Source organism: Ambystoma mexicanum, chromosome 9, assembly GCF_040938575.1.
Source record: "Ambystoma mexicanum isolate Mex_15411 chromosome 9, UKY_AmexF1_1, whole genome shotgun sequence".
NCBI lineage: Eukaryota > Metazoa > Chordata > Amphibia > Caudata > Ambystomatidae > Ambystoma > Ambystoma mexicanum.
In genome coordinates, this window is record NC_090931.1 from 1,542,745,496 (window position 1) to 1,542,767,938 (window position 22,443).

The 22,443-nt window shown below is 52.7% G+C and overlaps 1 protein-coding gene across 1 annotated transcript in view; it reads right to left on the reverse strand.

Annotated features, from left to right (window-relative positions):
• Window positions 1–1,406: 1,406 nt before the first annotated feature.
• Window positions 1,407–22,443, reverse strand: part of LOC138489477 (zinc finger protein 383-like) — a 38,739-nt gene continuing 17,702 nt past the window's right edge. Inside the window, exon 2 of the mRNA XM_069617212.1 lies at window positions 1,407–2,276. Within this exon, the coding sequence (XP_069473313.1) occupies window positions 1,407–2,276 (870 nt within the window). The remainder of the gene's footprint in view (window positions 2,277–22,443) is intronic.

The following is a 22,443-nucleotide window of genomic DNA, read 5'->3' on the forward strand; positions in this document are numbered from 1 at the left end:
TGGCCTTAAAGTAGTGGGTTTACTTTCGGCATATGCTGTAGGAATATCATCCATGCCACGGTCAAACCTGTAGGTCAACAGAGATGAAAAAACATTGGAAATTCTATCACCACCACAATAAGTGTCAATAACAGAATTACCACCCATTCTTTTCAGCACCACCAAATGAGTAATGAGGCGCTTTGTCTCACTGACAAGGTTTATCCCACTGATATCATCAGATAGAACCTACTCATTCCTATGTAATGGCAATATTACGCACTCACAGCGATGCATTTCGGATTCGGTTTCCATTTTCGATACCATGCATCCTCCTCATCAGCAGCTGTTTCTTTAATGGTTCTTTGCATCTTTAACTGCACTTGTGTGTTGTAGTGTAGTCCTGTCTTGCCACTGGCCTGGGTGCTTGCTGTAAGAATGTTGGTGCATGAATGCAGCTCAAGAGAATGTTGGGTGGATCTGTGTGTGAATGTTCTGAGTGTGTCAGTCGGGAACCTGAGCTGGGGATGGTTGGATGGCCGGTGGGTCCACTCCTTTGTTAGTTATGTTTATACCCATCCATGTTACTGTCAGTGTCTATAAGTGACTGTACATATATACAAGAGAAACTGGAGTAATGTACATAATGTAAATATGTAAAATAAAGCCTTGCCTGGAAGCAAATCTAGACTCCGCAGCAGGTCTGTGCTTCAGTGATGCATCCTGAGGTCTAGTATAAGACTTTACAACGTTGTGTTTCCTCTCATCGTCTTTGCTGTAAGCACTGTAACAGCCAGCTTGGTGCAAACATCTGTTTGTGATCTCTGATGTTGTCTTAGGTTGAAGTGGTTACCACACTATGGGCCTCATTATGAGTTTACAGGTGTGGTCAAGAATGGTGGTAATGCAGTAGTAGTGAACAGTGCATTACTGCTGCATTACCGTAATGCCAAACTATGGGTGTGGATGTAAGGTGGAAGAAAAACCTCCAGAAAAATGCTGGAGGTAATTCCACCACCTTACCCCCAAAGAAAGGCTAATTCGGTGGAATTAACATCCGTGGTAATTCCACTAAAATACCCATTGAGTCCTATAGACTCCATAAATGGGGACTAAAACCACCATACCGCCACTTGCAATCTGGTGGTAATTCCGCCAGACTAAGTGGCGGTAACAGTAAATCCGTTTGATGGTATCTCCATGGATTTACCGCAGAGAAACTACTAAACTCATAATGAGGCCCTATGTACCCCCCCTCACCCACGCAAGTTTTCCTGCCGGTCTGATCCTCCCACAAATGTAAAGGTTTGAGCTGGAAATTAAGGTTTTTCACATTCCGAACCCATGTACGGTCTTTGCCCCACGTGCCATCAATGGTGTGCCCTCAGTTACGGAGCCCGATTATAGGGCACCTAGAGGAAATTTGCTCAGCATGGGAACTTTGATGGCGGTTCAGAGCTGAGGCGCGACTGAAGATTTTCTTGCACTCTGCACAGATGGAGCTTTGCCCCTGCATGGATCCTCTGATGCCGTGTCAGATGTGACCTGTGAGCAAATCTTTTCTCACACTCTGTGCACTGGTATGGTTTTTCTCTGGTGTGAGATCTCTCATGAGACCTCAGGGTAGATACTTGAGTAAAGTGCTTGCCACATTCCATGCACCCATAGGGCTTCTCCCCAGAATGGGTCCTTACGTGTTTCAACAGGGATGAGGGGTTATTGAAGCTTTTCTTGCACTCATTGCATTGATGGGGCTTCTCCCCAGTATGGATCATCTGATGCTGGTTAAGATGAGAGCTATTAGTGAAGCTTTTTTCACACTCCGTGCACTGGTATGAACGCTCCCCAGTATGGATCCTCTGATGGATGTGGAGAACTGAGCTCTGAGCGAAGCTTTTTCCACACTCCGTGCACTGGTATGGTCGCTCTCCAGTGTGAATCCTGTGATGCTGGTAAAGATGAGAGCTAGTAGTGAAGCTTTTCAAACACTCCATGCATTGATGGGGTCGCTCCCCAGTATGGATCTTCTGATGCTGGTGCATTTGTGAGAGATAAGTGAATCTTTTCTCACACTCTGTACACTGGTAGAGTCGCTCTCCAGTATGGCTCTTCTGATGCCGATGCAGATTTGAGACAGAGGTGAAGCTTTTCTCACACTCAGTGCACTTGAATGGTCTTTCCCCTGTGTGCGATCTCTGATGCACGCTCAGCTGTGACGCCCAATGAAAGTGCTTATCACATTCCATGCACTCATATGACTTCCCCCCAGCATGGATCCTCTGATGGCTGCTCATTCTCTGGAGAGAAAAGAAGAAGTTCCATATATTATTTTAGGTCATCAGACAGCCTAATACAAAATCAATAAAACTAGTGCATACCTGATAATTCTGGTCTACACCGTCCACTCCTCGATACATACAGCAAAATAAACCCTTCAGAGCATTCACCAATCAGGGGAGAGGAATGGGCAAAAGGTACTTGTTGGGGGACTACAACACTGATTTACATGTACAATATTGCAATTAGACAAATGTATTTCTTCATGAAATGAACGATTCTTAGTTTGGATTTTTATTAACACTGGATGTTGAATGAAAAGGCAACATTGTCAAAGTACTGTTGAGGTTTACCAAAGTGTAGAACATCTGGTAACTTCATCAAATGATGCGCACGTCGATAAAGAATGGACAAGGGCACCCCCAAATGGGAGACGTTTCTTCCTAAACCTTTCTTTTTAAAAATGTCTCTCTGCTGGATAATTGATGGCAATCTACCACCCATAGCTTGAAAAGAATTCAATATAAAGCGATTCCTTCCTCTGAATCCTGCTCTGCTTGGACTATGGATTCTCTATTCCATGTCAGATCTTACTCCTTTCTCTTAAACACTTCCCTGGCTCTGGCCATTGGACTCCAGACAAGGTCACATCTTACACTTACCTTGTGCAGCACAGACATCCCTTCACAGTGTCACAGTGTGCAGGATCGCATTCCAACATTCCTACCCGATCAGGGACACTACTTGTTTCCAACGCTTTCAAAATATCAATCCAGTGAGCAGAGTTGCGCTCAAATAAAGTTCAGCTCTAGTCGACTGTATTGAGAACAGTGCCAAATGTATTCAGTCACTTCTTCAATTATCTCTGAGATTTTACAAATATTAGGGACTAGAAGTTCTCACCATATCAGTCATGTTGCTTATCTTCATAAAAATAAACAGGACAAAATGCAAGAATAACTTCCAACCATTCAATACCACACATCACACAAATACAGAAGTTGAACAAGTCATGTTCAGTTTGATCACCGACTACCTGATAACATGCCCCCTCTAACAGTCACAGCCTGTCCCATATAAGAACATATAGCGCAAACGCAGCATGCTTATTTCTCAAAGGAAGAATCTAAGGGTGGGGCGTTATTTTAGCAGGTAAGAAGCCTCACGCACCAGACATGGGTACAGAAAATTATTCTCGTCAAGCTTCTATTGTTTCTTTATTATTTTTTTTATTGTGCATTTAGTCATAAACAAGAGAAAGAAAAGTACTTTTTACACATTTCATCCCTAAGAATTACAAAAGAATCTGCAAGAATAGATAATAGACAATTATACAGAAAGAAAATGGACTATGGTTAATCAATAATAGTAAATTAGAATCTAGAATACATTTATTAAGTTATGTTAAAAAAGGGCAAATAAAGTTTGTCACAAAGTAAAATCATATGAAATTGATTAGAAAGTAAATATCATTTCCATTAAGAACCGTACAATCCTAAAACTTAAAATCAATGAAGAAAGGAAAAGAACATAGGATTATTGTTTCGAAAACAATAATCATGAATTAATTTGGATAAAGTTCAATTTGTTTAAAATTGTTAACAAAGCAATTGACAATGCAATCTATTTGCCTGCAGACAACTGTAGCCAAAAATCTTGCGTGGTAATAAGTGAAATATATCATAAACAGAGTTTACAAAATATTTCTGCCTCACTGTTGAGGTGGCGGAACAGACTATCAGAATGTGTTTCAGATCTTGTATTAGATCTTCTTCACATAAATTGCAGACGCCAGCCGAGGGATCTAACTTTTGCCAAATACGAGTCATCTTGTTTTTTTTATCAAAGACGAAAATGTAGTAACTCTTGTCGCCAAGATGGATTGGGAAATAAATCTTCTAATGTATGCAAGTACATATGTAGAAGACTTTACACATAGGGGAAACGTTCTAACACTTTTCAGACTGGTAAAAGATAGTCTGGTTTTGATCCAATCATACCTCATTTGTAAAGGTTTAGCTTTGGGTACATTATCGCATGCACATTTATCATTTGGGATATCTGATTTGCACCATTTATGTGGTAACCAGTGGTAAAGCGGCTGTTCGCATTTGGAATATTATAGAGCTTGGTCCTGGATTATTATACCAGGGGAAATAAGGGTTAGATGTAATGCCCAGGTTTACAGGGCAGATTTATTCAGTTCATTTCCCTTACGAGGGACATCCTGAAGTCGACAGAAACAAGATATTAGCTTCTTTTTCCAGATTCTGAAGAGACAGATCCACATACAGGTGTGATTAGCCCAAGCCATCTGGTACAGATTGCACTGTATTCAACCTTCAAATCTAGTTCAGATTTTTGGAATTCATTATTCAAAAAAAAATTGTTAGGTTTTATCATGGGGTTCTTCATACACATAACCATAACAAAACTGGATTCCATATATTAATATCTACAATTGGTCTCAGTTAACATTATCATCTTATCACAAACCAGGACCACATGAGTGAGTGTTCCTTATCCTCAGCATCTGGAACAATTACTCTTTTGATTGCACCTGAAACATGCTCTTTTTTTGAGGATGCATGCTCCATGAAACCTAGTTGATTTTCCACATTCCCATGTGGAAAGAAATGCTAAATAAATAAATAAAAAAAACGCTTAGGTATGTTTCCGCTTAGGTATGTTTTTGCACTAAGCTGATACAACGTTTCCATAAGTTTCTGTACGTTTTGTACAAGTTTCGTAAAATTGTCATCCGTACAAGTTTCAGCTGACATACAATGGGCTTCATGACAAGATTGACGGTCCGGAATTAAGGGTGCCGGAAAGTTCACCAGCACCCTTATTTCCGTGTTTGCCTGCCGGAGAAGCTGTGCCCTACAGGTCTGACCCTGTAAAGTGCAGCGGTCACATAACAATGGTGTCGGTGCTTCCGTGTCCCCACTCCCATAGAGTCCTATGGGACTCCATAGGAATGGGGATTAACAAAATTACCAGCGCCTGACTTCCCGGCTGCCAGACTTGTAATGAGATGGTGGCACCGGGAAGTTAGGCGCCTGTAAAATGGTACGGATCCGTCGGCAACCCGCCGGTAGCACCAGCAGGGTTACCGCCGGACCCGGAATGAGGTCCAATGTGTCAGTTTCAGCCGTACGTACAAGTGTCAGCTGATACAGGGTTTCAAGCAGCAAGAACAACGTGTAAACATGCCAAGACTACACACATATCAGACTTCATGATGGCTGAATCGTGAGAGAGGACTCACGTTTAGCCATTTTAATGACCATTAATAAGTCACAGAATGTTGACAGAATCTGCCCATGCCTTGCGGAACCTGTATTCAGTCATGGGCAACTATATGTTGCTCTCTCAAAAGTTCGATCATTTGGCTCATTAAATGTTGTATCTCAGAAGAACGAGAGATTTAGTTTTGTTCACAATGAAATATATAAGTGAATGAATAAGTGAAAGTGTGAAGATATTAACAGGGTAATTTATAGAATTCAGCGCACAAGTGGCGCACGCGGCTGGCGCACAGGGTGCGCGTGCGACTTTCTGCTCCAGCCGCGAGTGCTAATATCCATTTCCGCGCACAGAGTATTCATGGATTTTAGCCTCCAAAACCAGCCGTGGTGCAGAGTGGCATGCAGCGACCCTGCAGCAGCGCCAGTTACGCCCCCAACCCCTCCCAGTGTGCCATGCACAGCGCACAAATCCCATACATGGTGCACAGGCCCCGAACCACGAAAACACCAGTAAAATTCCCCGCGCACCCCTCCGAATACATGTACACCCCGGCGCGGGGAGTTTCCCATGCAATTGGCCCTGTGCGAGCGGGGTACGTGTGTTACTGGGGTGCGCGGGAACTTTCCCACGCGATTGGCCCTGTGCGAGCTGGGTACATGTGTTACTGGGGTGCGTGGGAACTTTCCCACGCGATTGGCCCTGTGCGAGCGGGGTACGTGTATTACTGGGGTGCGTGGGAACTTTCACACGCAAATTTGCTGTCAGAGCGGGTTACGTGTGTCCAGTGTGGTGTGCGGGGAGTCCTACACGTGAATTGGCAGTGTGAGTCCTCCCAGGTGTCCCCTCTACCCCTTCCACGGCCCCTGCAGGCAGCCCACACCACAGGGGACTACCCTGCACCCCTGGACATGTCCCGCAGGCAGCCGTCCACCATGGCCATGCCCCCCAGCCAGGCCACGTGTCACGTTGCACTAGTGACCACCAACTCATGTCCCCCAGCACCCCCAGCAGTGAGGGGCACCTGCCAGCAGGCCCCCACTCATGTCCCACTCATGTCCCCCAGCACCTCCACCCCCCAGCAGTGAGGGTCACCTGCCAGCAGGCCCCCACTCATGTCCCCCAGCACCCCCCAGCAGTGAGGGTCACCTGCCAGCAGGCCCCCACCCATGTCCCCCAGCACCCCCACCCCCCAGCAGTGAGGGGAGAGGCACCTGCCAGAAGACCCCCACTCATTTCCCCCAGCAATGAGGGGCACCTGCCAGCAGGCCCCCACTCATGCCCCCAGCAGTCGGGGGCACCTGCCAGCAGTCCCCACTCATGTCCCCCCCTACATGAAATTAAGATGCACCAAAATACCACAGCACGTCACCCCATTACTGAGATGCAATGATTTCCCAATCAAACCCACACACCAAAGGTGTTCTCTCTCTCTCTCTTTCTCTCTCTCTCTCTCTCTCTCTCTCTCTCTCTCTCTCTCTCTATCTCTCTCTCTCTCTCCCTCCCTCCCTCCCCACATTTTCACATGCATTAACCCAATGAGCAAATCCCACACATGGAACTAAAATATGAAAATGTATTATGTACAAGAATAAATCAATCAAATGAAAGCATAAAAAAATAGCAAACATGAAATGAAAAGCATGTGCAAAAGAAGAGTAAATGAAAAGTATAACCAATACAAAGAAATCCAAAAGAAAAATAGTTCAAACTCTCCCCCCACCAATGCAAATCCAAAGGAAACATAAAAATAAATCCATTGATTTATGGTGAAATCAAAAGAAAAAGTTCAAAGTAATCCATTGTCCAAAAGAAAAATCCATTGATCCATGTACAAAATCAAAATCAATCCAACGTCCAACTATGTACAATCAAATTTCCAAGGGTCCATGAGCCCAACAAAACAAATGAAACCTATCTAATAACCTACCTAACAAACAAACTATTTACAAAAGTGTGGGGCATAGTCCAAAAGCCCCAAAATAAAGAAAAAAAAAGGAAACCTAACACTATAAACTATTTACAATAGCGACGGGCAAGTCCTGCGGCTCACTCAGTGATGTTTTCGGCCAGGGCATCATCGAACTCCATGTCTATTTGCTGGAGGCGGGCCTCTGTCCTGGCCCCGAGGTCTCGCAGGGAGTCACTCAACGCCTGTTCCAACTCCCTGTGAGTCGCCTCGACGCACTCTGCCCGCCTCAACGCCCGACGCATGGAGAACTCCGCCCTGACCATGGTGAGCCGTGCCTCTTCCGCCCGCCGCCGCTCCGCACCTATACGCTGGCCCAACTGCAGCCACACGGAACACACATCCATTCCAGGGTTCTCCTGCCCTCTGGCCGATGCCTGCCCCTCCGATGTTGATGGCCCTGAGCCATCATCGCTCCCACCTAGAGCCTGCTCCTGCTGCTGCTGTCCATGTGCCCTGTCCGATGGTGCCTGCACATCCTTCATGAGCTGGTCTCCAGTTGTGATGTCCACCCCTGCTGGACCGCTGACTCCCGACTGTGGCAGGGATGGGATCTCCACCAACCTGGCTGTCTTGGTCAGGCCAGGTCCACAGGGGGCCCTGGTGGAATCTGGCCCGGAAGACGGCAGGGAGAACGACTGGCGCATAGTCTCCAGAGAGGAGGAGAGGTCCGCCAGAGTGCGCGTCACATGTAGGAACCCATCAACCAGGGCCCTTCCCAACAGTGCCACGTCGCGACGCTGCTGTTCGTGATGGCGTGCGTTCTCTGCCCAGGAAGAAAGCACGTCATCACGAATGTCACGCGTGTGCAACACGACACCAATCAGGACGGAGGCCATACGTTCATTGGACCCCTCGTCCGCAGGTAGTGGAGAGGCAGATGACATTGCACTCTCCCCTAATACGTACGGGCATGGGACGGGGCATCCCTGCTGGTGCATGGTGGTGCAGTCACAGGGTCAAGGACAGAGACATGCACAGGCCCCTCTGCGGTGATCTGTGCTGCCTCCCGGCCCTGGACTGCACCACTTGCACCAGTGGTACTACCCCCACCAGGCCCCCATGTGCGGCTCAGTAGCGGGCTCCTCCTCCTCTGTGGAGACCACCAACCTGGATGTCTCCGTACCGTCTTCCGCCATTGCAAGCCACTGTGGGGGCTCACCCGGACGCCCTTTCGCCACAGCCGTAGTGGCAGACGCGGCACCAGCCCCCTCGCTCCCAGATGATGGCAAGTCCTGGGAGGGTGGCTGGGCCTTGTGTCGCCGCCCAGTGGAGGCATCCCTGCCGCTTGGCTCCACAGCGCCGTCTCCGCCCTCTTCTTCACTTGACGCTGCGTAGAGGGAGACATGGAACACAAGCATCAGGGTACAGTACAATATTCGCCTAGACAGGAAGCAATAACACATGAGTGGCAGTGTCTAACGTCACTTCCATCCTGTCCCTCCACAACACATGGCTGAATGCACGCAATGCACATGCATAAACAGGCACGGCGCCTGCAATCAACATCAGCATCCATGTACAAAGGTCTCTATTAATCCAAATGTTGCCTTCAAACTCACATGCATCATGGCTCACGCTGATCCCATGCACACACATCACCGGAGGGTCATGCATCATGCCTTGTACACCACAGATACATTGGATAGACAGAGTGCATACAACGGTGACCGCATTGCATGAGTGAATGTACACATCACGGACATGTGTCATGAATCCATGGCGTATCACAGTCACAGACACACTTCTCAGACACAGAGACATGTGCACCATACATGTACATGACAGCAGCACCCATCCCTCACACCCTCACCTTGTGCAAGAACAGACACTGGCATGCTTTCATGTGTGCATTTGCCATACAGCTCCCCATGTTGCATTGGAACTCATGCATGTGGTTCGCACATTACTGGTCTCACATGCATGAACATGATGTCCCTGCACACACACATCCAAACATGGCCCATGTCACACATACAGGCAAGTATCAGACTACCAGCACACTGCAACATGCCCTGTCTCACCCAACAATGCTTGGCCACTTACCTCTCAACTCTAGACGGGTCTTCCCCCGAAGGATCTGGGCTTGGAGTGCTGGGCATATGTGTTCCAGGACCCTCATCTGGATGTCACTCATGCTGACCCGGCCCCCCTCCGCGAGGCGCCAGTCCTTGTGGAGGGTCCTAGACCCGAAGTCCTCCCAGCGCTCCTTGACGTGCTTGATGTCACGGGTTGCAACCCCCTCCGTGTTGATGGCAACCACTACGTCGTCCCAGATCCTCTCCCGTCCTTGTAGGCGCGTGATGTTCCGAAGAGGGCATCATACTGCCCCAGGACATGCTCCACCAGGACACCAACTTCCTTCACACTGAAGCTGGTGGCCCTCCGTCTCTCTGGCTGGGGGTCGCCAGTGGTCTCAGATGGTGTTTGCCCCGACATGGCGACCTCTGAGGCAGGCGTGGGTGGGCAACTGGGTCCTGGGGCTGGGCTGTGGAGCAATGGTATCATAGTCGGGAGTCTTCTTTTCCAGTATGGGTGGACACAGCAACTGGAACCCTGGCAGATGTGCAGGCACCAAATACCAGGGCACATGGGCAGCAGGCAGGCAGCAGCAGCAGCAGATGGCAGGTGGGAGCGTGCCCGGCGCTCTGGGGGGCAGTAATTCGGCTTTCTGGGCAGGAGCGTGGTCTTCCGTGTGTTGTTGCGTGGCCAGCTTGATACAGAGTGATTTGGCACGTGAAAATCTTGCACGTCACTGTGTAATTCGAGGAAAGGCCCTTCGCGCGTAAGCGCGTCAGCACACGTACGCGGTTTCATTGGACCAAAGGCCCTTAGCGCGTAAGCGCTTCTGTGACGTGACTCGCGCGGGGCGTTTCCCTCGTGACGTGGGCATAGTGGTTCAGCGCGCGTGAAAAACAGCACGTATGCGTGTAATCCGAGGAAAGGGCCTACGCGCGTAAGTGACGTGACGTGACGCGACGCGCGCTAGCTTTTCCATCAACACGGGTGCATGTTCATTGTACATGTCCAAAAACTGCACGTCCGAGTGTCAGCTCGTGTAATTGGAGGAAAGGGCTTTAGCGTGTACACGCGTAAGTGACGCTGTACGTGTGGGACGTGTAGGACCCCATTTCCTTGTACGTGCTTTTCGTGGAGAGCGAGTGGGTGAATTCTGTACTTCTTGTCGGTTCACATGCGATTACTTCACAGCGTTTCAAGTTCGTACTCCCTCTTACCTCTGACAGCGTTCATTTTTTTTTGGGCCTGTTTACTCAAACAGCGCTCACTTCTTCTTTTGTCCTGCCTCCTCAGACAGCGTACAATTCTTTTTTTGGCGGGGGTGTTGGCAATGCGCACAAGTGCATTTTTTTCACATTCTTTTTCCAGGCAGACGGTGAGTCGCGCACGCATTTACCAACTGTGCTTGCCCCGTGTGTTGCGTACCCCTTCAGAGGTCATTGTAGGCTTCGTGTAACACGCGTACGCTTATTTTTGTGTTTCTGGGTGTCACAGCGTAGTGCGAGTTCATTTTTCCACGCACATGGTCTACGAGGGGTTGCATGCACGTTACTTTTTGTTTTCGGGGTGCCTGTGCGTTGCGTGACCCGTCATCTTCCCCCAGGGGTCACAGAAAGCCTTGCTAGAGCACTAGGGTACAAATTCCATCTAGTACCCTATCCCTTTCACCACCAATTGCCCAGGACAATCGTTTACTGCAACTCCCATACGCACAACAACATCAGTGCCATGGTTGGGAGGCGACCAAGCGGTAAGGGAGGCAAAGGTGGCCGACCTCCAAAAGGTGCATGTGGTGAGCGCGGTAGGGGACGTGCCCAGGATTTGCAGGGTGCCCCTCAACCCCCATGTGTGGAGGACCAATCAAGGACACCCATGCTCCACCCCCCCCTTGGTTGAGGGAAACGTGGCTGACACCATCCCAGCTCAGCCCTTGTTGGACCAGCCCACTGTGGCACCTGGCCCGGCACAGGATGACTCCCAGGCTGACTTCCAGGTCAGCAAGTCTAAGCCACGTGTGCCGGTGCAAGTTGGTGTCACCAGGCCACGTGGATCTGGGGCAGCAATGTCATCTGCTGCCCCAAGTAGGCAGGGTGGGGAGGCTGCAGGCTCCACCCCAGCTCTGAGTCTCCCAGCCGGGACAGTGTCGGTCTTGGTCCATCAAACTGACATTGCCCCTGCCAACATCACACTTCAGCCAATGCCTGCACCAAGACCTATGGTCATTGTGCCTTCGCACTCTCCCAGTACCCAGTCCACCTGCGCTTCTGCCCCGACTGACCAGAGCGGTGCAAGCCACTCAGGCTCTACTCCCCATTTGAAAAAGACGAAGAAGGGTGCTCTGGCACTACATGCTGAGACCCCAGACACGGCTACACAGTCCGGCACGTCAAGGAAGCCTAGCTTTAATGACCCTATGTATTATACTTTGAAGCTGGTTATCGTCTATATATACCTTGACACCTGGATATACCATTTTTTATTTATGATGGTGCTCTGTAAACTGAAGATTATATTGATTTTGATAAATCTTATACACAAAGGAGGTCATTACGAGCTTCGAGGTAGCCATGGCGCTATTAATGTGCTAGGGAGTTAGAGATGGTGCCTTCTTCTGCCCAACATCACTCTCACTTCTCTCACACCCGCTCGTACCTGACCCTTTACTATACTGGTCTCTGGTGCCATGTACAACTGTGCTGCATCCTGCGGCTGGTGTTCCTGTGTATGTGAACTCCCATGGCATTCTTTCTTCGCACTGTGGCTCTGAGCGCGGCTTTGCTGCTTCAGCATCCTGTGGCACCAGCAGTCTTCCTCCAGGCTCCCCCTTTTGTGGCCCAGCCTCCACAGGTAGGTTGGGGCTGGAAGGGGGCCTGACCACACTCTGGCACCAGAGAAGGGTGTTGTGGGTTGGGCCACCCGCCTTGACAGTGCCTCACATACTTCACTGGCCTCCTAAGGGTTATACATTATTTGGACCAAACGGACTATGATGACCCTGTTTTAAACACTGTTTAGAACATTACTCCTCATTTCACATTCACATTCTGTTTTTAAAAAATGTGCGTTACAAGCCCTACTAACCTAAAAACCCTGCTCTCATAGAGGGCGCTAGAGAGCCAACCAAGATGGCGGCTTCCTAGAGAGCTCCGTTTAGCCCCTAATTAATCCTGCAACATCGACGTGACTGTGGTGACCTGTTCATCTGCAGCTAATGCTGTGTGGCTGTATGAGACCTCGCTGCATAATTTGAGACAATTTTCGCTTCTGGCAGCCGAGTTTCCGCACATTTACAACCCAACCAATGCAGGCCCGCCGGCCAGCGCCATCTGAGATCCCGCACTGCAGGCGTGGCTGGTGGCCGAGGAAGGAGGTGCCCCACGGAAGCCAGAACCGCCACCAGGGGCAAGCAGCCGGCGAGAGCTGAACCGACCATGCTGAGGGACTCGGGCCGTTTCGTGAAGGTGGGTGGACGTGTGCGCCCTTGGCGCCTGGAGAGACGTGGCCGTCTCCGTCCCCGCGCGGCTCAGTATGAGTGGAAGAAGTGACACTGATCCACACAGCCTAACACTGAACGGCGTCAAGGTAGGAGCGAACTGCGGCGTGCGCGGCTCCTCGCTCGCTCCCCAACCAGGCCCTTCGGGCTCCCCGGCCAGCCCACATACCAATCAAAGTCAGCAGCGAGCGTGGAGACGGGCGCCTCCACTACCAACCTCCACCAGCGCCCCAGGGTGATCATATTCATACGCGAGGCAGCCAGTGTCAACACGCTCACATCCCGCGGCCAAATGTGCAGCGGAGAGGCGCCCGCCCCCTGCAACGGCCCTACCCAACGCTCCACTAATAAAGAGGAAACCGGACAGTTAACTCAAGCAGCAAAGCCCAATTTGGCACACTAATTCCCCGCTCCATGCACAGGAACTGCCCCAACTCCCAATTAGTGACCACAATCACCACGTGCTCCATAAACAGTCGTCTACTACCCTAGGAGGCTGCACTGTGCAACACAGTCAAACCAACATAGTAAACAACATCTCCAGCCGGACCGGCTTGTTGTGAAGCTATGGAGGGGGGAGGTGAGACCTGTGAAAGCCGCTGGTGATGTGCTACCAAACCACACCAGGAGCGCCATAAAGGCGACTGCACATCACAGCCAGCCACAGGCGCGACGACCCACGCCATCTCCCCAAAGGACTAAGGGGTCCTTACACTGTAACGAAGGCGCTAAGCATCTCAGGTCCACACCAACCAGTGGCAAAGACCCGACAAGACCCCCAGACTAGATACAAGAGCAAATCAACCAAATCTCGCAAGAATCAACAGCCAGCCCCTCACAAGCTACCTAAAACAACAGCCATAATCATCACAAGTGGCTGACCACGCTGGGACATTACCATTCTCGGCCTTATTCACCATCGCCCACAAACTGACAGAAACCAAGTCAAAGCTGACCATGGGGAAAACTGATAAGTCCCAAAAGAAACTACATTTCGAGGCCAGCTCCTCCAATAAACCATCCAACGCCAGCAGCAGACCAGAGTCGCCCACGCAAGAGACCTCTCCAGCAGAGGAGCAAGCCCAGCACTTCGACATTAGAGAAATCTTGCCGGACCTGAAAGCCGGAATTGGGAGGACTAGGGAGCAAATTAGATACACTATCGTGGAAAGTCAACCAACTCCAACATCGCCTTGACAAACATGCAGACAGGCTGGACACAGTCGAACAATGCGTATCGGACCTCGACGATGGTGCCACAGTTTTGACCTCCAGAGTCTCCATGCTAGAGTCCCAAATGAAGGCAGTCTACACCAAGAACGAAGGTTTAGAAGGCTGCTCTCGAAGAAACAATATTAGAATCATTGGGGTCAGAGAGCCACAGCTTCACACTAAAATGGAAGATCATGTTGAGCAGATCTGCGTGGGCGGGTGCAAACCCACGCCCGATCATAGCAAAGCTCCTAAATTACAAAGACTGCGATGCAATACTTAAGGCCGCCAGAGAAAAAGGAAACCTCCAATATGACAGGGACCAAATCCAGTTCTTTCCAGACTTCTCCCCAGCTGTACAGGCGCAAAGGCGATCATACACAGCAATTAAACAGCGTTTGCAGGACAGCCAAATACTCAACTCATGCTCTTTCCTGCAAAACTCTGAATCCAACATGAGGGTAAAACCCAATTTTTCAATACGCCAGAGGAGGCCAACGATATCCTAGACCGTGCCGGATGCACACCCCCCTCAAATAATACAAGACCAAAAAGCGGAGACCGAATGCGAAGACACCCCCCCCCATAGCAGATCGCTCAAGCCGCAAACGATGACTGTACCGAACTACCTCCACCAGCACCCAAGATAATCACCACAGAACCACAATCCTATAACTACCGGGAGCCATTCTCCCACTTGGAAGGCTACTAACGCCCTGAGCACAACAATGTTAACCGTCTTGTTCCCAAGGGAGGGTTCATCGTGGGCCAGTTGGGGGTTGCCCACGCAGGGGAGGGATGTCATTCTCACAAAGTTATCATTATCATTGAGGTGGGGATTCCCCTGGTGATAGTGGTGCAGTGCAGGACCAGGGACAGGAGGCCGCACAGGTCGCCGCGGAGGTGCCTGTGTGCAATCCTGTCCCTGATCCTGTCACTGCATCATCTTGCACCAGCAGGGATGCCTACGTCCAGACCCATTTTCAGGCAGGGGATGAGCTCACGACAACTGGCCTTCCTCTGCCTGCGGACGTGGCTATCCGGGTCCGGGTTGAGCCTGTCCTGACTGCACGTCATCTCGAATGGCTCGTTGACCGCATCGGCCTACTGGGACAGGTCACCCAGGCCGGATTCCTCCTTTTGATGGGGCTTGCTCAGACCCCCTCCTCAACTGAACCTCCTATGCGCCAGTCGTCCTCCGTGTCATCTTCCCACACATCAGTCACCTGGGTGCCCTGTGGAGCTGCCTCTGACGGTGCAGCCAGGCTGGTGGAGGAGGCATCCCTGCCACAGTCGGGAGTCGGACGTCCAGCAGGGGTGGCCAAAATCAATGACTGCACCCCAGCCAGCAGAGGATGTGCAGGCAGCAGGAGGCAGTGTACGGGCAGAGGCGCAGCAGCAACGTGGTGTGAGCCATGATGGCTCGGGGCCTTCGACATCGGTGGGGCAGGCATCGGCCGGAGGGCAAGAGGACCCAGGACGGGAAGTGTCTTCCGTGTGGCAGCGGTTGGGCCACGCCATAGATGCGGAGCGGGCAGAAGAGGCACGGCTCACGATAGTCAGGGCGGAGAACTCCATGCGGAGGGCCCTGAGGCGGGCAAAGTGCCTCGAGGCAATCCGCAGGGAGTTTGGGGTGAACATGTGGACGGCCCTGCGGACCCTCAGGGCCACGGAGGAGGACCGCCTCCAGGACATTGAGCAGGAGTTCGATGATGCCCTGGCCCGGAATATCCCGAAGTGAGCCGTCGAACTAGCCCGCTGCCCTTGTAAATAGTTCTGTAGTTAGTGTTAGGTTTCCTTTGGTTTTGCATTTTTTTTGGACCTTTTGGACAATGGGCCACATTTTTGTATATATTTTCTTTTTTTTAGGTAGTGTTATTAGATAGGTTTCATTTCTTCAGTTGGGATCATAGACCCTGGATTGTTTATCTGTATGTAGTTGACTTTTGGTTTTTCATTTTTTTTCATGATTTCCCCCATGGAGCAATGGTTTTCGATTTTATTTTTCCATTGCATTTACTTTTGTGGACTGTGACTTTGGACACCTTTCCTTTGCATTATGATTTGTGGTTTTGCATTATTTCACGTACCTGCTGGTTTATTTTTTTTAATTTCCATTATTGTTTGTTTATTTTTGATTCAATTTATGTTGCTTTTAATACATATTTTTTCTTCAAACTTCAATGTGTAGTATCATCTCATTGGTTTCATGCTTATCATGATATGGGTTTTGACATTCACTGACACCCATTGGGTGTATGTGAGGGACATGTGTTCATTTCCAAACTTGCAATTGGGGTTCTATCATGTTTTTGCCATTTCTAAGTGGGTGGATGCAATACTCGGGTGGGTGTTTGGCATTTGGAGGCTGACCATAAGGGCCAGGGATCTAGATAGTGGTGACATGTTGGCTGGGGGACATGAGTGGGGGCCTGGTGGAGGCTGCCCCTGGATGCTGGGGGGTGGGGTGCAGGGAGACATGAGTTGGACATGAGTGGGGGCCTGGTGGAGGGTGCCCTGCACTGCTGGGGGGTGGGGGTGGTGGGAGACATGGGTGGGGGCCTGGTGGAGGCTGCCCATGGTGGCTGGGGGGTGGGGGTGGTGGGAGACATGAGTGGGGGCCTGGTGGAGGGGGCCCATGGTGGCTGGGGGGTGGGGGTGGGTGGGAGACATGGGTGGGGGCCTGGTGGAGGGTGCCCCACAGTGCTGGGGGGTGGGGGTGGTGGGAGACATGAGTGGGGGCCTGTTGGAGGCTGCCCCTGCACTGCTGGGGGGTGGGGATGGTGGGAGACATGAGTGGGGGCCTTGTGGGGGCTGCCCCTGGGGGGTGGGGGGTGGGGGTGGTGGTAGACATGAGTGGGGGCCTGGTGGACGGTGCCCCTGGATGCTGGGGGGTTGGGGTGGTGGGAGACATGGGTTGGACATGAGTGGGGGCCTGGTGGAGGGTGCCCCTGGATGCTGGGGGGTGGGGGTGCAGGGAGACATGGGTTGGACATGAGTGGGGGCCTGGTGGAGGCTGCCCCTGCACTGCTGGGGAGTGGGGGTGGTGGGAGACATGAGTGGGGGCCTGGTGGAGGGTGCCCCTGCACTGCCGGGGGGTGGGGGTGATGGTAGACATGAGTGGGGGCCTGGTGGAGGCTGCCCCTGCACTGCTGGGGGGTGGGGGTGGTGGGAGACATGAGTGGGGCCTGGTGGAGGGTGCCCCTGGTGGCTGAGGGGTGGGGGTGGTGGTAGACATGAGTGGGGGCCTGGTGGAGGGTGCCCCTGCAATGCTGGGGGGTGGGGCTGATGGTAGGCATGAGAGGGGGCCTGGTGGAGGGTGCCCCTGCACTGCTGGGGGGTGGGGGTGGTGGGAGACATGAGTGGGGGCCTGGTGGAGGGTGCCCCTAGTGGCTGGGGGGTGGGGGTGGTGGTAGACATGAGTGGGGGCCTGGTGGAGGGTGCCCCTGGTGGCTGGGGGGTGGGTGTGGTGGGAGACATGAGTGGGGGCCTGGTGGAGGCTGCCCCTGCACTGCCGGGGGGTGGGGGTGATAGGGGACATGAGTGGGGGCCTGGTGGAGGCTGCCCCTGCACTGCTGGGGGGTGGGGGTGATGGTAGACATGAGTGGGGGCCTGGTGGAGGGTGCCCCTGGATGCTGGGGGGTGGGGGTGGTGGGAGACATGAGTGGGGGCCTGGTGGAGGGTGCCCCTGGAGGCTGGGGGGTGGGGGTGATGGTAGACATGAGTGGGGGCCTGGTGGAGGGTGCCCCTGCACTGCTGGGGGGTGGGGGTGGTGGGAGACATGAGTGGGGGCCTGGTGGAGGGTGCCCCTGGTGGCTGGGGGTGGTGGTAGATATGAGTGGGGGCCTGGTGGAGGGTGCCCCTGCACTGCTGAGGGGTGGGGGTGGTGGTAGACATGAGTGGGGGCCTGGTGGAGGGTGCCCCTGGTGGCTGTGGGGTGGGGGTGGTGGGAGACATGAGTGGGGGCCTGGTGGAGGGTGCCCCTGCACTGCTGGGGGGTGGGGGTGATAGGGGACATGAGTGGGGGCCTGGTGGAGGCTGCTCCTGCACTGCTGGGGGGAGGGGGTGGTGGGAGACATGAGTGGGGGCCTGGTGGAGGGTGCCACTGGATGCCGGGGGGTGGGGGTGGTGGGAGACATGAGTGGGGGCCTGGTGGAGGGTGCCCCTGCACTGCTGGGGGGTGGGGGTGATGGTAGACATGAGTGGGGGCCTGGTGGAGGCTGCCCCTGCACTGCTGGGGGGTGGGGGTGGTGGGAGACATGAGTGGGGGCCTGGTGGAGGCTGCCCCTGCACTGCTGGGGGGTGGGGGTGGTGGGAGACATGAGTGGGGGCCTGGGGGAGGGTGCCCCTGGATGCTGGGGAGTGGGGGTGGTGGGAGACATGAGTGGGGGCCTGGTGGTGGCTGCCCCTGCACTGCTGGGGGGTGGGGGTGTAGGGAGACATGAGTTGGACCTGAGTGGGGGCCTGGTGGAGGGTGCCCCTGGATGCTGGGGGATGGGGGTGGTGGGAGACATGAGTGGGGGCCTGGTGGAGGGTGCCCCTGGATGCTGGAGGGTGGGCGTGGTGGGAGACATGAGTGGGGGCCTGGTGGAGGGTGCCCCTGCACTGCTGGGGGGTGGGGGTGGTGGGAGACATGAGTGAGGGCCTGGTGGAGGCTGCCCCTGCACTGCTGGGGGGTGGGGGTGGTGGGAGACATGAGTGGGGGCCTGGTGGAGGGTGCCCCTGGATGCTGGGGAGTGGGGGTGGTGGGAGACATGAGTGGGGGCCTGGTGGAGGGTGCCCCTGCACTGCTGGGGCGTGGGCGTGGTGGGAGACATGAGTGGGGGCCTGGTGGAGGGTGCCCCTGGATGCTGGGGGTGGGGGTGGTGGGAGACATGAGTGGGGGCCTGGTGGAGGGTGCCCCTGGATGCTGGGGGTGGGGGTGGTGGGAGACATGAGTGGGGGCCTGGTGGAGGGTGCCCCAGCACTGCTGGGGGGTGGGGGTGATGGTAGACATGAATGGGGGCCTGGTGGAGGGTGTCCCTGGATGCTGGGGAGTGGGGGTGCAGGGAGACATGAGTGGGGGCCTGGTGGAGGCTGCCCCTGCACTGCTGGGGGGTGGGGGTGCAGGGAGACATGAGTGGGGGCCTTGTGGAGGGTGCCCCTGGATGCTGGGGGGTGGGGGTGCTGGAAGACATGTGTTGGTGATCAGTAGTGCAAGGTGACATGTGGGTTGGCTGGTGGGCATGTCCATGGTGGATGGGTTGCCTGTGGGACATGAGCAGGGGTGCAGGGTAGTTCCCCGTGGTGTGGGCTGCCTGCAGGGGCCGTGGAGGGTGTAGAGGGAACACCTGGGAGGACCCACACGGCCAAATCACGTGTAGCATTCCCCGGCACCACCGAAATACACGTACCCTGCTGAAATTGCGAGTGAATCTTCCGTGCACCTCGGAATACACGTACCCAGGCCAATCGCGTGTGGAACTTCCCGCGCACCCGAAGTACACGTACCCAGGACAATCACGCGTGGAACTTCCCGCGCACCCCGAAGTACACGTACCCAGGCCAATCGCGTGTGGAACTTCCCGCGCACCCCGAAGTACACATACCCAGGCCAATCGCGTGTGGAACTTCACGCGCACCCCGAAGTGCACGTACACAGGCCAATCGCGTGTGTAACTTCCCTCACACCCCGAAGTACACGTACCCAGGCCAATCGCGTGTGGAACTTCCCACGCACCCCGAAGTACACGTACCCAGGCCAATCGCGTGTGGAACTTCCCGTGCACCCCAAAGTACACGTACCCAGGCCAATCGCGTGTGGAACTTCCCGCGCACCCCGAAACACACATACCCAGGCTAATCGCGTGTGGAACTTCGCGTGCGCCCCGTAGTACACGTACCCAGGCTAATCGCGTGTGGAACTTCCCGCGCACCCCGAAGTACACGTACCCAGGCCAATCATGTGTGGAACTTCCCGCGCACCCGAAGTACATGTACCCAGGCCAATCGCGTGTGGAACTTCACGCGCACCCCGTAGTACACGTACCCAGGCTAATTGCGCATGGAACTTCCCACGCACCCCGAAGTACACGTACCCAGGCCAATCGCGTGTGGAACTTCCCGCGCACCCCGAAACACGCGTACCCAGGCTAATCGCGGGTGGAACTTCCCACGCACCCCATAGTACACGTACCCAGGCTAATCGCGTGTGGAACTTCCCGCGCACCCCGAAGTACATGTACCCAGGCCACTCGCGTGTGGAACTTCCCGCGCACCCCGAAGTACATGTACCCAGGCCAATCGCGTGTGGAACTTCCCGCGCACCCCGAAACACACGTACCCAGGCTAATCGCGTGTGGAACTTCCCGTGCACCCCGAAACACACTTACCCAGGCTAATCGCGTGTGGAACTTCCCGCGCACCCCGTAGTACACGTACCCAGGCTAATCGCGTGTGGAACTTCCCGCGCACCCAGGAACACACGCACATGCTATTTTTCACACAGCGGGTGTCCGTGTTTGTCAGTACCCCTTTGCACCTCATTTGTCCTAGAGGGCCACTCTATGGACCATTCATCATGGCTGTATATGGGTGCTTTTTGTTAGCGCACATTTTGGCGCACATTTTTTTCAGGCGCAGGGGCGCTACCGCCTGCTTTCTTGTGGCGTGCTTGTTTGGCCCTGTGCGCATCTTTGACCGTGCGCTGGTTTGCCCTATTCGATTCCATGAACACGGGTTGTAGGCAAGCGTGTGGGCGTTCCGCGCACTTGCCTCCTGTACTTCCCCCGTGACGCCCATATTTTCACGCGTTGTTCCCCATTCCGAGTGTTACGCCCCGTGTTCCGCCTACTTTTGTGATGTGCGCCGCGCTATGTGCGATTTCGCAGTGGCCGTGGCGCACGCTGTTGGATGACCTGTGCGCCGGCGTGCGCGGTGCACATTTTTAGCGCACATCCAATGTTTTTCTCGCGCACGGACTTCCATGAATCGATGTGCGCTGGTTTCCCTGCAATTTTCGCACTTGCACTGCGATTTTCGCGCTTTTACTGCGAATCGCACGTTTTGGCACCGCTGCGCGGGAATTTTCGGCGCACATTAATTCCATGAATCGACCCCATAATCCATAACCCCGCCAAGATAAAAAGAAAAATAGCTCAGGAGGACTGGATTCAAACATGCGAGGCAGCGACGGCAAACAAGTTGCTCACTCACTTACCACCGACTACAAACAAGCTCAACAGACCTCTAAATTACTGTATAAAATTTCCTGATAAAAGGCTACAGAAAAATTTCATGAAAATAAGACTCAACCTCATGTTAACTCAAGAAATCAAAGCCATTCGGACTAAATCCATCACTAAAACATGCAGACTATGCCCAGAGACGCAAGAAGTGGAAACTGTAAAGCATTTACTACTAAATTGTGACAAAGCTTTTCTGCTTCCTCTAATGTATGACACGACACTTCTTGTGGAAGATATATGGTGGTCCCGTCTGGTTGCAGGCGAAAAGACGAAATGGTCCATGGCGGCGGTAAAGATGCTGGAGGCCGCTCTCAAACGAGCAACAGAGAGTGTGACCTCGCCCTGTACTACCTAACAAAGTCCCTCTTCGCCCGCCCTGTTCGGCTCAGCTTCCTACGACACACTGTGCTCTTTCTCTTCTCGATTTTTCTGTTCTTTAACGTAACGGTTTCACGTGACATATGAGATTTGATTTCTTGTAAAAATCAAATTTTGTTTTGATTATAAACAAGTAAATAAAAAAATACAAAAAAAAAAAAAAATAATAATAATAATAATAATAATAATAATAATAATAATAATTTGACATTTATATAGCGCTACGAACCCTCGGGTATCTGAGCGCTGCTTATTATTACCCACGGTGTGTGGTGCTCATTTATCGACCTCGGAAGGATGAAAGGCTGACTTTGGCCTTGCCGGGATTCGAACCTGTGTCAGCGAGTGCTCTACTCGCTGTGCCACTTGACCGGCAATGGTGACACTTGAGTTCACCCTATCCAGCGCTAAGCCAACTTACCTCAACTGGAGATTCAAAGCACGATCACTAGCAGACTCCGTATTTGCAACAGAGCTACATCAGGAGATCAAAACCTTTCTTGAGATAAACCAGGACTCTGAGTTCCGCCGGTACTCTGTGGGAAACACCGAAATGTTACATACGGGGAGTGTGCATGGCAAAAGAAAATGGCATTCTAAAACTAATACGACGTGAACTGACAAGCAGTGAACAATGTCTG